The sequence below is a fragment of the Uloborus diversus genome, chromosome 2 (genome assembly GCF_026930045.1).
Source record: "Uloborus diversus isolate 005 chromosome 2, Udiv.v.3.1, whole genome shotgun sequence".
Classification (NCBI taxonomy): Eukaryota; Metazoa; Arthropoda; class Arachnida; order Araneae; family Uloboridae; genus Uloborus; species Uloborus diversus.
In genome coordinates this window covers 11,911,504-11,927,466 of record NC_072732.1, presented here as the reverse complement: position 1 = coordinate 11,927,466, position 15,963 = coordinate 11,911,504, and the positions used below count along the sequence as shown (strand labels likewise).

Genomic DNA, 15,963 nt, shown 5'->3' with positions numbered 1-15,963 from the left:
ATTTACAATAATCATAAAACGTTGTAAAGGGTGTCCCAAAATTAACGCAAGATTTGAATTTGCCACCATTTTTTCCATAAATTGTTGGCAGCCATGAAAAAAGAACAATTTGACAGTTGAGAGCTTAGGGTTAGTAAAAATGGGGTGTTATTGTACCATACAGCTAGAGAGAGTGAAACATTTCAATGACTGCATAAGGCATTTCCTAGTCGCGTACTCTCTCATTTCGGTGATCAGAATTGGCACCCTAGATCGTGTGATTTAACATTTTTACATTTCTTCTTAAGGGGTTATTTGAATTCAAAGGTCTATGTCGACAAGCCCACAACCACCCGTGCATTACCGTGTTGCGATACCGAGCGCCAATAACAGTAACTGCTTGACCAGCCTCAACTTTCATTATTTTTGAACCAATTGTTCAATAATGAAAGCGCGTTATTGGATCGTATAACGCTCCATTTTTGATTACCCTAAACTCTCAGCTATCAAATTGTTCTTTTTTCAGGGTTGCCAACCATTTATTGCAAAAATGGCGGCAAATTCAAATCTTGCGTTAATTTTGGGACACCCTTTATTTAGGTAAAATACAATTTTTTATGGGTTATTCATCGTAGTTTTGTTCATCATAGACTTAAAAGTCATTTTTAAGGCATTCATCTCACAGATTTGTCGATAATAACAGAGTATTGTTTCTGCCACAGGTGGACACCAGTCGTTACGACTTCTTGGAGGACAGGGGAGGACAGGTGATCCTCTTCATAACCCGGATGAGGGAAGAGGACGTCGGCACCTACACCTGCAAAGCCGTCAACGAACACGGAGAGGCCCAGAGGAAAATAGAGATGAAAATCGCCGGTAATTTCTCTTCCTGAATGCGTGTAGAGAATAAGTCATTTTTTTCCATCCTCTCATTGATTAAGGAACATTTTTTGACCAATAGAAAACAGACCTGCTGAAACTCTACAAACTTACAGAGTGAGTTTGTGGATAATGTGGTACACACAGAACAAAAAAGTGAAAATAGGAATGAAGAACGCGAATTTATTTCTTCTTGGAATTGACAATTAAATTTAAGTACATTAACTTTTTTGCGTTTCAGTTTAAGAAACTTCATTTCTTGACTCGAGCCCTTTGCTGCTTTGAATTCTACCCCAATTGGTCTCAGAATACTGTTTCGTCTTCGTTTATGTCCTACAATATTATCTGTAAAAAATACCCGTAATTTCAACTGGTTTTTCCTGTAGATTTGATGGTTTAAACCCGTTTCGTTGACAAAACGGTTTTTCCCAGTTCTACGCTTCAGCTATGAACGGTTTAAAACCAAAAATTTGTCCTTGTATGGTAAAAGACCGTTATGTTGACGGGTATTCTCCACAACTTTTACGGTTTTGCACAACCAACCCAGCTGCCGGAAAAAAACCGTAAATTTTACGGATTTTTTTTACAGTGTATCATGGTCCTACTAAATCGCTTTTGAATTATAAATGCTTGAGATATCCTCCCCCCCTCCTCCCAGTGTTATAAGTGTGAAACTCCAGTGCTACTCCACTCTTACCAAGGTTTCCTTCACCGTTCTTTTTTTCTTTCCCTCATTTTAGAGATGCCGATATTCACCAAGCGTCTGGAGCCCTGCACCACTCTCGCCCGCGGCAAGGCCGAGTTCCGATGCAGGGCTATTGGAACCCCCAATCCCAAAATCAGGTGGTTTAAGGACTGGCAGCCCCTCGCCGAGTCCTCTCGCTTCCACATCCGGCAAGAAGAGCCGGACGTGTGCGTCCTCACCCTGTCTGACGCCATTCTGAGGGATGGCGGCCTCTACACTTGCACCGCTGCCAACGTGGCGGGAACAGCTACCACATCCGCCATGCTTACCGTGGAAGGTGAGTAACAACTATTCGATATTTCGAGATAATGCATCAGCCTTTTTCAGTCTAATTCATGGAATCGCTTTAAACAAAATAAAACTAAATTTTATTTTTGAAAAAATATTCTTGAAGCATATTGTCGCCTAAGGGAAACTGTAGTATACGAGCACAGAGAGACTAAAATTTAGCCAAGGATTGTCTTAGGCTAAAATGAATTCTGAAACCTCTGCAACAAAATTTTATGTTTTTATATGCATACTAGTGGTACCCGCACGGCTTTGCCCGTAATAGAAAATTGAAAGGTCTTTTGGTTCGTCTGTATATTTACAAATAATGTATGGTGAATTTTCTCGCCAATTGGCTTGTGCCCATGTTACGGTTCCACGTTATGATAATTTCGTAATTTACTCGTCCATCTTATGATATTTTTGTTCTTAAAATTGGAATGGAAAAAGAACCACATCGAATTTTTGAAAAATCGTTTCGAGGTGCACACCCCCATGCTACAAACTAACTTTATGCGAAATTTCATGAAAATTGGCCGATCGGTCTAGGCGCTATGCGCGTCACAGAGATCCGGACAGAGATCCTGACAGACAGAGGGACTTTCAGCTTTATTATTAGTAAAGAAAATGCGAAGACATAAAAATGTCCGATCAAATAAAGGCACATTTTGCATTATTAGCAAGACCCGAAAACGAATTCTCGTGCTTTTTGAGCATTTTCATACATTACCGATAACATGTGTATTGTTGTTATTGATGAGTTTTTAAAACGTGTATGATCTTTACAGAATGTGAAGAGCAGTACGGTTTCAAAACATATCAAAGACCCAGAGTGGTTAAAACTAGTCAGAAGCCTTTTGAAGATTTCTATGACATTGGTGACGAGCTTGGAAGGTAAAAAAAAACTTTAGATTTCTCCATACTTTACTAATGTCTATTTTATTTATGTGTTTTGTTGTGTAATGCTGTTTTACAAAAAGTAAAAAATAATGTATATGAAATCTGAAATGGTTTTATTTCTTTTTGATAATTTTAAGTCGCTCAAAAACTGACTTTAATTTTTGCATGGATTCAAGTAATCTATTTCTGGAAATGGCTAATGAAATGTGCAACCCTTATTACTAAATCTTTTCGCATTTCTTTCTTTCTGCTTACATAACTATAAGTTTTGTATCCATAGCAATAGATGCTATAGCATTTCTTGAACTTGATAGAGATGTTGTTCGATTCACAAAAAGTTTCCCCATTCAGATGTCAACTTGTACTTCCATTTTAATCACCCCCTGGATCAATTTTGAATTGTTCTGTTTTTTTTTTCCGCCAAGAATTTATTGCAATTCAGCTATTCATTTTGCCCGTACCGTAGACAATGTTCCCGAATTTTGTTCTGACGCCTGTATTTTCGAGTATAAGTGCATAAGTACGCGTTTTGTTTCACTCAAATGGTTAAGAGTACACTAAGGCACTTAACTGTAAAAATGACAAATTGTGTTTAAATAACTAATTGTATTACAAAACATAAAGATTGAATTTTCGCAAAGTTCTAAACATCGAGTTTCTTGAAAGGTTAGTGAATTAATGTAATATTTAGGTGCAATAGATGCCTTGAGTAAAAATGACAACAACGTGTATAAAGTACAAATAAAGTAGTGAAATAGAGTTTAAAAATCAGCAAACAGCTCTTTCGGGGCTGTCATATGCAAGCCCCTCCATCAGTGCAAAAAAGAAGAACGGAAAGTCCCAACAATGTAGACCGAACGATAAATGAACAAAAAATGTTCATTAATCGAACATTGTTCATTTATCGTTCGGTCTACATTGTTGGGACTTTTCGTTCTTTTTTTTTGCACTGATGAAGGGCTTGCATATGACAGCCCCGAAACAGCTATTTGCTGAGTTTTTAACTCTATTTTACTACTTTATTTGTACTTTATACAAATTGTTGTCATTTTTACTCATTCCATAGTACAAAATTTTTCGACTGCTTTTTTACAATAGATGCCTTAATAAACACAGGTCAATAAATAAAAATCAAATCCAATTTCTGATTGATTATATTTAAGTTAATAGGGTCAGAAACGCCCCTTCATCACCTCATTGTATCGGTGATGCAATAGTTCTTGCTCTCAACTCTTTTACCCTCTTTTGCAGTATACATTATGGATCTTTGATAAATTGTTTAATTCCTTATCTTGTTTGTCTCACTTATACAGGATGTTTCAAAATGAATAGCGGGGTTTCAACATGTTATAATATTTATTACACCAAACTTACAGCCACAAGTGATACATCAAATGAAAGAGAAACTCAAACATTGCAACTCATTGCTGCAACAGCTGTTTCAATCCCGTTCCTTGATTCGGGAAGGTCGGCTGGCAGTGGAGGCACATACACACTTGGTCCTTAATAAACCCCCAAAGATACGAAATCACACGGCGTTAGGTCGGGTGACCGTGGAGGCCATGGGAAACAAGCCTTGTCATTAGGCCTTTTACTGCCAATCCAGCGATCGGGTACAGTTAGGTTAAGCCAATCGCGTACCTCATTATGCCAGTGAGGCGGCGCACCATCTTGCTGAAAGATAAACACAAAACACTTTCTGTTCTTTGGTCGCCATCTTTGCTACAAGCGCTTTCTAGCGGATTGCAGCAGAAACATTCCACGCGCATGCGCACTGATGCCAACAAACAAAAAAAACTGTTTGAGTTTCTCTTTCCTCTGATATATCACTTGTGGCTGTAAGTTTGGTGTAATAAATATTATAACATGTTAAAACCCCGCTATTCATTTTTAAACACCCTGTATTTCCATGTCGTGGGAGGAAACATGTATTCAAAATTAAATGTTTGTTTTCAATCCTAATCAGTTCCTGTGCTTCAAATTCAAACACTGAGGTTGAGTAATTTTTGTCATTCCTAACCCAATCCCGATGTTGTGCTTCAAACTCAAACACTGAAGTTTCTCTCTCTCTCTCTCTCTCTCTCTTTTTTTTGAGCAATCACGATTGCTTATTGTTCTCACTTGACTGTTTTGATGTGCATTCATTTTATTTTCCCGCCAGCACCCTCTGCAGCATCACCGTCGACCTGCTCCTCACGATGCTGCTCCTATAGCGAAAGCCGTCTCCAGGTTGCGTTCATATACTACACACAATACACAACTACACACACACAACGCGCACACACAAATACATACACCTACACACACATACACAAACACATACACACACACAAACATTTACACACACTCAAACACATACACACACACGCATACATACAGACACCTACACATACACACACAACTACCCACACACTCATCACACTCATGCCTGCACACAGACACAAACACATATGCTTACACACACATACACATTCCCCACCACACACAAACACTCTTACACACAACTACCCACACGCTCATACCTGCACACAGACACAAACACACATGCCTACACATACCCCCCTACACACAGACATACCCCCCCCCACACACACACACACATAAACACACATGCCTACATACATACACACACTCGTGATTGCGAAAAACATAATTTGAATTCAAGAGGTCAAAATTAAAATTAATTTTTTTTTGAGCAATCACGATTGCTTATTGTTCTCACTTGACTGTTTTTGGCGTCCTATCATTTTATTTTCCCACCGTCACCCTCCGCACCATCACCGTCGACCGGCTCCTCACGATGCTGCTCCTATAGCGAAAGCCGTCTCCAGGTTGCATCCATGTCCTACACACACGCGCATACATACACAACTACACGCACATACGCACATACCCACACACACATATACACAAACACACATACCCGCACACTCATGCCTGCAAACAGACATAAAAACACGCCTACACACACACGCACATACGCACATACCCACACACTCATGCCTGCAAACAGACATAAAAACACGCCTACACACACACGCACATACGCACATACCCACACACACATATACACAAACACACATACACACACACATATGCCTGCAAACAGACATAAAAACACGCCTACACACACACACACACACACGCCTGCACAAAGACACAAAGCTACACACAAACACACACACACGCCTGCAACAGAAACAAACACACACATACCCACACACACACACACACATGCCTGTACACACGCAAAAAACACGTGATTGCGAAAAACATAATTTGAATTCAAGATGTCAAAGTTCAAATTAATTATTTTTTCTTTTTTTGTTATTCCTCACCAGGGGAACCCAGGGTATTACGTATCACGTGGTGGACCGCCGCGACGGTCGCAGTTTGGCGGCCAAGGTGATGCACGGGCCGGAGCACATGCTGGACGTCATGAGGTCGGAGTTGGACATCATGGGAGAGCTCTGCCATCCGCGTCTTCTGAGGCTTCAAGATGCCCACGAAACCAAATCCTCACTCACCCTCACAGCGGATCTGTATCCTTATGATGGTTTCAGCTTTGCGATACGATTCAGCAACTGAAATGTCCTTTAGAGGAGAATATGTATTTATTTCTTGTTCTGTAGAAAAATTAATTTTTCATTATCTTCAATTTCCACTCCCCATTTTTCTAAAAATCCGCATTTCGTTTTTTTACTTTCTTTTACAAAAAAAGGAAGTATTGTATTCGCGAAAAAGTTTTTACTCAAAATTCGGCCTTAATTTCTATTTTGCTCACCCCCGAATGAATGTTAAGTTTTTTTTTTAAGGGGTCTAAGGACTCTTAACCTTCAAAATTTTCAGTTTTCTGGAAAAAATATATGTTATGCATAATTTAATTCTGTAGAATTTGATACCGTATTTATTACCACGCGCAAAAAACTTTTAAAGTTATCATGAAAATGCATAAACTTTCCCCATAGAGATTTATGTTTACAGCACTTTTTTAAGCCTTTTTCCTTCAAGTGCCGGTTTCTTGTTTTGCGTGCATGATATCTTCGAACGTTTCTTATGTATTTCCATTAAACTTTTCATGCATGTTTGTCTGGTTTATTTTTATGAGCTGAACCTAAATTTTAACTAAAAATAAAAGTTAATATTAAAAAAAATATTTCCCCCAAAATTTTGGAAATTTTTTATATTAACTTATAACATTTCAAAAAAAAAAAAAAAAATTAAATAATTTTAAAAAAATAAATAAATTTAGGTTCAGATCATAAAAATAAACCAGACAAGCATGCACAAAAAGTTTTATGGAAATATATAAAAAACTTTCTGAAATATCACGCACGCAAAACGAGAAACCTGAGAAAACGCAACCTGAGAAAAAGAGGCTTAAACAGCTGCTGTTAACATAAATCTCTATGGGGAAAGTTTACGCATTTTTCCGATAACTTGAAAAGTTTTTTGCGTATGGTAATAAATAAGGTATCAAATTGTAAAGAATTAAATTAGGCATACCATATATTTTTTTCCAGAAAATCGAACATTTTGAAGGTTAAGGGTCCTTAGACCCCTTAACCCGACCACACGCGGATAAGTGCCTAAGAACATATAAAAACCCGAAGTATCCATTTTAATATTCCCCGAGTTAATTACAACGATTTTTCTCGTGACTTCCGTGTGTACGTATTTATGTATGTGCGTATGTATGTCACATAACTCAAGAACGGTATGTCCTAGAAAGTTGAAATTTGTTACATAGACTCCTAGTGGAGTCTAGTTGTGCACCTCCATTTTTGGTTGCATTCAAATGCTCCAAAGGGGGTCTTTTGCCCCTTTTGGGAGGGAAATCATTGTTAATTTCGATGTAAACTCAAGTGGTGTTATAATTTGGCGGACACATGGCGATATATCGCCAGTCTATCGGTCGCCAAGTTTTGTCGCCAACTTGGCGACAAATTTGGCCGTTTAAGAAAAATAATCTGGATTCAATTGGGACACTGTTGGTGATATTTAGAAAGCAAACTAATGAATCACACTAAAATTGCCAGTAATGGAAAAATTACATTAAAATTGGAGTAAAAGGAAGTCATGTGATGCACACATCAGCTCGCTTTCTAAAAATAAATAAAGAGCAAAAAAAAGTCAAAATGTAAATATTTCCCTTGTTCGAGAAAATCATGTTTTAAAGGCTAAAACTCTAGTCATTCTTAATCGTACAATAAACTTTTGAGTGATTTTCCTTCTTTGTTACCTGTTTAAACACGGCAACAAATTCTATTCTACGAACACTCCGTATTGCCCTATTAAACTCTACTCGAACGAAAAAATTACATTTCACCTCTCTTCCATGCACTCTTATGCGATAATAGGAATTGTTTTTGTAGCGGTCTCCAATCAGGGTCTTTAATTTACAAAAAAAAAAACATGTTTCAATCTCTTTCACCATTGCACAGCTCATTAATCTCGATTTATGGGCCCTTTTCTTATACATCAGGGTACATTAAGATTTGCTTTCTTGCATCTTAGGAGCGAATTCAAAGATTTGAGTGAAGCACGGATTGAAAAGGTGGGGTTTTCCAACAAACGGTGACAATCTTATATGGTGAAGAAATCGAAAAAAAAACATTCACAGGCAACAAGGGCGGATCCATAAATTTCTCAAGGAAGGGGCGATTGATTTTTATTACTTACTTTTTACCATGTATACTGATTAAAAATACTGATCACAAAGATTTTGGACACAAAGGTTTGGAACTGTATCTTAATTTTGAAACAGTACCGGGATATGGTCCTAAACCTCTCTTCTCCTAACATCAATGAAACTCGTCTAAATTAGCGTTTTTTGAACTTCATTTTCGAAAAGTTATCGGTGGAGGACCCCTCAAGGGAGGGGCGATCACCTCCATCACCCCTCCCTTGTATCCGTCCCTGCAGACAAAGAAGGAAATCTGCTTGTCATTCAAATCAGTCTACACTTCCCATATTAGAAGTAAGTCTCCTACAAAAGCGGCACGTGGCTGCCCATTTTAGATTCGACCCATGAATCAAGCACGTTTGTTCGTGCAAAATAACATACTTTCACCAACAGAACAGAAAAAAAAATGCTTCTAATGTGCTGCATTCCATTTTGCTCGCAAGCTTGCATCAATAAGCATGTTACCTCGTTCACTCACCCTTATATGATTAACAGTGAAAAGTGACTGAAAATCAGCGTGAGAGAGCAGAAAACTGAACACGATTCTTTTGCGTATAAAATCACTAGATACATACTCTCCGGAAACAACAGTACAGGGTGTTTCAAAATGAATAGCGGGGTTTTAACACGTTATAATATTTATTACACCAAACTTACAGCCACAAGTGATATATCAAATGAAAGAGAAACTCAAACAGTTTTACATAATAGCCTACAAGTGTTCAATGTGAGCACCATTCGTCACACGTCAAGATGATATGCGAGTTCTTCCCAAACTTTGATGAGTGTCTCATTAGTCATTGCTGCAACAGCTGTTTCAATCCTGTTCTACGGTCGGGTGACCGTAGAGGGCATGGGTAACAAGCCTTGTCATTAGGCCCCTTACGGCCAATCCAGCGATCGGGTACAGTTAGGTTAAGCCAATCGCGTACTTCATTATGTCAGTGAGGCGGCGCACCATCTTGCTGAAAGATGGAGTTTTCTGGTTCATCTTGTGCCGGTTGAGGGAATAGCCATAGCTGTAAAGTATCCAGATAAGAAGGCCGATTGCAGCAGAAACATTCCACGCGCATGCGCACTGATGCCAACAAACAAAACTGTTTGATAAATAAATACCTTTGTGCTGAATAGTACAGTCAGACCAAACAACGTAAGTAGAAGCACAAATTTGTAAATAACAGCAAAATGCTGTTATATGCTGTTATTTACAAATTTGTGCTTCTACTTACGTTGTTTGGTCTGACTGTAAAACTGTTTGAGTTTCTCTTTCATTTGATATATCATTTGTGGCTGTAAGTTAGGTGTAATAAATATTACAACATGTTAAAACCCCGCTATTCATTTTGAAACACCCTGTATTTACCGCATTGTTGCACTTTGTGTTTTACTGGACAAAAAGGAGATGCCTGCCATTCCAACAAAATCTCTACATAAAAAACTCGCAGAGACCCATTCCAAGCCAATAAATAAAAAGAAATCGGAAAACACGGTGGTAACTGGAGTGCTAAAGTGTTCGGCAAAATCTTTGGTTCAACAGTTTCTTTAAATTCCGTAACTCCGATGACTAGATGTGGAGGCGGAGAGCTGTTGCCCAACATCCTGCACCGAGGCACGCTGACGGAAAGTTTAGTGGCGCATTACGTGAAGCAGATTCTGGAAGGTCTCAAACATATGCACCAGAAGAACATAGCTCACCTGGGATTAACGGTAAGAACTCCGTTTTCAGATTTCTAAGTTTGATGGGAAACTAGCCGCATTGCCCGGCTTTGCACGGTCTAGCTCGAAAATAGAAGTTCTGTCAAGGGACGCATGCTCAAGAATCAGGCTTCAACTAGAGTACAAAAAATATTGTGAATTTCTCGTCAAAACAATCATTCTTTAAGAAAGAAAACGGCAAATCAAAAATTCCCTAATAAACAAAACGCAACACCTAAAATCCAAAAGAAAAAAATAAAGAAGATAAATCGCCAAATAATAATCAAATCGGAAATTTTTTATCTCAAAACAAAAATTTTATTTAGTCACAGTCGAGAAAAAAAAAGGCAACCTTCTGAATTGTTCTCATGCTAATTTAAAATGAGATCGCGCAAACGATAAATTTTCGACATAAAATTTCTATTCCATTAGGCTTAATGATGCTTTTTAATTACTTCCCGATGATTTTACAGCCTTTTTTTTTTTTCTTTTTTGCAATTTGAAGAAAATAAATGATCCTTAGGGGTATTTTTCGTGACTTTCGAATGGCACCAAAATTGAACTGGTCGGATAATTATTTCGAGTAGAAAAAGCCATTTAATGCCATTTTCGGGTTTTAAAATTCAAATTCAAACGGTACGGTACTTTTTTGGCGTTCAATTCCCCCCCCCCCCCCTCCCTACGTTCCTTCTCGGGTGCCCCAGTACCTCCCTGCCAAATTTGGTCCGACGAAACTGTGATTTTGTATTAGGGAACATACACACACACATATATATATGCTAGCAAAAATACCCGGCGTTGCCTGGGTCAGTAATAAATATGAGAAAAAATCGTTATTTGCTTTTGTTTTCTGTTTTAAGTGAAAGAATTTAAAACACATCTTTATGACGTGATTAAAAATCGAGTTTCTTCCTTACCCATAAAACTAAAATAGCCATAAGTATAAAGAACAAAATAGTATTGATTTAGAAACGAAAGCACTATATTTAAGCATACACAAATTTCCAAAACATGAAATTAATCTTCTCATGTTTAAAAAGATTAATCTGTTGATACTTTTTTTTTAACATGGAGTCTTAAACCTTCTCTGCATGGCTATTGAAGTACGAAGTTTTTTAAAAAAATGTAGCCGCGCTCATAATCCCCTTGTACTTGCTTTAGTTATTTTGGGAAATTTCAATCATTGTGGGCTCTTGGTGCGATTTTACCGAATTTGCGAGAGTCGTTTTGGGGTTCTTCGATGATGCTCCCCCCTTCTTTTTTACTTTGTAAAACGATATGATATTAACTTTCATTACAGAGATATCGTCACCAGATGCTGAGATACTTTTGGTCACCATAAAATGGCGCTAGACAGTTTCATCCGAAATGTTTCCAAAATAAGTATTAAAATCTGGTGATTGTTTGAAATTGTGCAAAAAGGAAAATTAATGGGAGTTTTTGTGCTGTTTATGGATTTGCCTAATTTAGTTGCTGGATTATTTAACACAGTAAAAAAAAGTCTTTTGAAAATTCTTTGATTGTCGATATTTTGTTTACATGGTGAAAGCTGAGAAACATTATGACGTAGTCTTCGGCTTCAAAAACAGCGACGTTGAAAAAACTGCCAAATGCATCAGCTACGGAAATCTTTCTGCAAAAATTTTGGCGATCTGCTGGTTGATTGGATAATGAGTAAGTGTTCAATCAGCATAAATAATAATAAAAACCATTAATTACATTAAAGTTCCGTTTAAGTGGAAAATGATCAGCCAAATCATGTATTATTTGCCACTCTTGTGCAAAAATCTTACTTCAAGATTTGACTTGAGAAAAGCCTTGAACAGTCACGAAAAGCAAAGATAGTCAACAATACAACAATTGTCGCTATCGACAGGGAGTTGAGATGATACACTAAATACTGTATTGAGTTGAGGAAAGCCTTCGAACATGGAACTAAAAAGCTCATAACTCGTTTTTTATTCTACTTAGAAATTTCGAACAGGTGCCATCATCAGCAGAAAAATCAGAGCATTCGATGGACATATAATGTAAATATGTGCAAGTATATTTTCATCTCAATATTAGAGAATTTATACAAAAATTGTGTTTTATTGCCCCCCTAAGGGGGTTTTGCCCCCCCCCCCCATAACGCGACGAAAACTACCCTATGTGTTATTCTGATGCATAAGCTATATTATTGTAAAGTTTTATCAAAATCCGTTCAGTAGTTTTTGCGTAAAGGAGTAACAAACATCCATACATCCATACAGACAAACTTTCGCATATATAATAGTAGTAAGATTCTGTTTTATTTATATAGATGGCTACGACCAACTGTAAACAGGAAGTATTTATTTAGCTATGCAGACCAACGAGACAGCACAAAACATAAAATGAACACTTACGCGAATTGTTTTATGTTACATTTTGTTGGGGAACGCCTTCATTGGCCTACGCTTCAATGTCGATCAATAAGATGACGGAAGAACACCTCAGTGACGTCAAGCGTAAGGATTTGTGTGCTTTTTAGTTACGTGCTTGGTTCTGGATTTCACTTTTTTGACTTTCTGATTGAATTACGAATATAGGTTCTGTTGAAAAAATATTTTTGTCTAGATAGCGTCTAGATCTCTTGGCATAGCATATCCAGTGAAGAGAAATGGCTCTGGTTCTCAGTTGTAGCAAATAGGAAAGACTTCCTATTTCAATGCCTGCTTTGAGACATGTGCTCACTGCAGACATCCAAAAGAATGCTATACTTTATGACACCGGTTTGTTTCTTGTGGGAAAGCATTTTCTCTGATGAAACGGGTTTTCGTTTGGTTGTCACGTGATATTCTCTCAAGATAACGAGTTTTAATGAAATTAGAATACCGTTTACTGTTTTTTCTTCTTTTTTGGGGGGGCTACAAGTATCTTGTATAGCTTTTGTTGACATAATTGAACCTACAATCATCAGTGCGGCACCAAAAGATATGCGAAAACCTGCCACTTGACAATGATGACATAAACAGGTCTTTTTTTTTTTTTGCGATTTTAAAATGGAATATCCTCTCCCCTGGACTACTTCATCTAAAGTTCTAAGGGATCAATGCACCATCAAAAACCTTGATAATATATATATATATATATATATATATATATTTATAATATTTTTGTCCTTTTTCTTTCTTTCTTTTTTTTAAAATTTCGTTTGAGATATTACACTGTAAAAAAATTCCGAAACGTTTCTGAGTATTTCCGTGTAACGTTTGGGGTTTTAAATGGTTTTTATCCACTTCCTGGAAAAATCAAGTATCATTGTCAAAATGTTTCCTGAATTGCTACAAAATGTCCGAATGCAGACTACTCTCTGTTGTAAAAATAATAGTTTTAGCTCCCAGTTTAAAGCTTAACCTAGCGTATTTATAAAGTATACCCGCTTTAGTACGATTGCGACCCGTCCCGACTGATAAGGCATCCAAAGGGTGCAAACCAGCCCCCTTGGACAACGTAGCTTTGCGAAGAATTGCAGGCGAGTAAAATTCTTGACATTTACTTGCAATTCCGACTTCGCTTTGGTCATACTTGCAATACTGCATCAGGAGCTCTCCTGGAAACGCAGGCAGGTGCCAAGTTATAATAGTATGCCCACCTAAATTTACTCTAAAATTCCAGCGATTCGAATGTCTTTAAACGGGAAGCTTCCTGAATATTTTAGGAAGCTTCCAGGATAATTTCAGGAAGGTCACTGAAGTCTAGCGGAAAACGTTCCTGGTTTTTGTAAGATATGGTACAGGAAGAAATTGGGCACATGAGCTGCCCATTATTTTCCAGGAACGTTTTTGAATCGTTTTTACAGTGTACTTTGAGCCGTTTTTTCGTCTCTTCCGACTTTTGCTCATCTTATTAGTTTAAGATTTTGTGTCTTGTTGATGTGACTGCGTTGAAATTCTAAAGTAATCTATTTACTTAATGATGTTCTGAAGTTCTGAGCAAGTTGCGACTGCCGCTGAATCAGGTTTGACTTGTCGGGTCATTACGTCTATAACCGTTAGTGAAATATTAATTGACACAGCAAAAATTTAGAACAATTTATCTGGAACATATTGGCGTTTCGTGCTTGAACTCAGCAATCGAAATCTTGACGATCTTCGCAGCACTTATGAGTGGATTCAAGGAATTGAAATCTATTCTTTTTCTGATGTTTCAACAAATTTAAGATTTTCCATTAAAAAAATTACTCCTATTATGGAAACCAGGTTCATATTGTAACGGATCCGGCGAGACTTCCAACTTTCTTGAAAGGACGACACAGTTCTTGATAAAAACACAGGAGCTTTATTTACACTATGTACAGGAGAAATCGTTAACAACTGCTAAATTAATCCACAGCAATTAAGCAAATATCACTCAACACCGTAAACTCAACGGTTACACACGTATTTACTTCCAAATACGAAAAACAACGCAGCGAAATACCCCGCAATAAACAGAGCTAATACACTCTCAGTACAAATTCTCAATCGAAACTCCACTTTTTATCATGCGGGACGCTTTTATAAACATCGAAAAGTTTCCACAACATTCTTACTGCTTCTCGAAATGCGTAGACCGTTATCAAATTTTATCAATGAAAAAAAAGGAAATAGGGGTCGTATACTTCAGCCGAATGTAAAGGGGTTGTATATTCATTACAAGAAGCTATTTACAGGTTACGTTACAACAATAATTACTATTTACAGAATTTGTAACAATATATATTTATAAAATCACAAAGTTCAGAACATTTAAAGTTTATTAATATTGAAATGTTCTGGCCAGCGACAATATTAAAGTTCTCATTTGCTGGATCCCTGGTCATGTGAGCATTGTAGGCAATGAGGCAGGCGATTCGGCTGCCAGAGCTGCAAGTATTCTGGTTGACGACAGTGTTCCTTACGCTGACATCAAAAACGCCATTTCTGAATCTCTTAACATGCATTGGCAGCGGACTTGGAATTCAGAAATCCAAAATAAATTACATTCTATCCAGCCCTAGACTAAAGGTTTTAGATCATTACATCTCACGAGGAGGGAACAAGTTTTATTAGCTCGACTCCGCATTGGTCATACTAGGTTCACACGTAAATACCTTTTATGCCTTGAACCTGCCCCAATCTGCATGACATGTAATGTGAATCAGACAGTGTTTCATGTTTTAAGTAACTGCCCAAATTTTACTCAAATACGTTTTAAGTATTTGAATAATTTTAACCCTACTTTGAAGGAGTTGCTTGGGGACCAACCCCATCGCAATTTGTACTCCTTCCCTGGGGAGATTAGTTTCTCCCTTTTAATTTAGTGTTTTATCATCATTATGTATTTGTCCTTTTCATATTTTTCAAATTTTAATATATATGTTCAGTAAATTACCGCCCATTAGCCAGGGCTAAAGCAGAAATACGTAAAATACACCGCCAGCTCAGTCATTTCCAGCCGAGGACTGCAGTTTCGTGCTTATTAGCACTCATCAGCACGGCATAGGAAAGTGACTGAGCTGGAGATGGAAAAGCTAATAAAGAAGCAAAGAGTGCGGAACAAACTGGTAGCTAATATCGAATTAGCAGACCAGACGAGTGACCGAAGCAATGGTTCGGTTCAACTCGAAGATTGAACGCGAGGCAAGGTATATTCAGTAAAAGCTCAGTCAGTTTCCTATGTCAGACTGATGAGTGCTAATAAGCACGAAACTGCAGTCCTCGGCTGGAAATGACTGAGCTGGCGGTATATTTCACGTATTTCTGCTTTAGCCCTGGCTAATGGGCGGTAATTTACTGAATATACCTTGCCTCGCGTTCAATCTTCGAGT

General features: G+C 37.7%; 1 protein-coding gene across 1 annotated transcript in view; it reads left to right on the top strand.

Annotated features, from left to right (window-relative positions):
* Positions 1-15,963, top strand: part of LOC129217812 (obscurin-like) — a 106,567-nt gene that overhangs the window by 30,071 nt on the left and 60,533 nt on the right. The window contains exons 11-15 of the mRNA XM_054852151.1: positions 702-855; positions 1,599-1,880; positions 2,659-2,764; positions 6,112-6,312; positions 10,025-10,163. Coding sequence (XP_054708126.1) covers positions 702-855; positions 1,599-1,880; positions 2,659-2,764; positions 6,112-6,312; positions 10,025-10,163 — 882 coding nt within the window. The remainder of the gene's footprint in view (positions 1-701; positions 856-1,598; positions 1,881-2,658; positions 2,765-6,111; positions 6,313-10,024; positions 10,164-15,963) is intronic.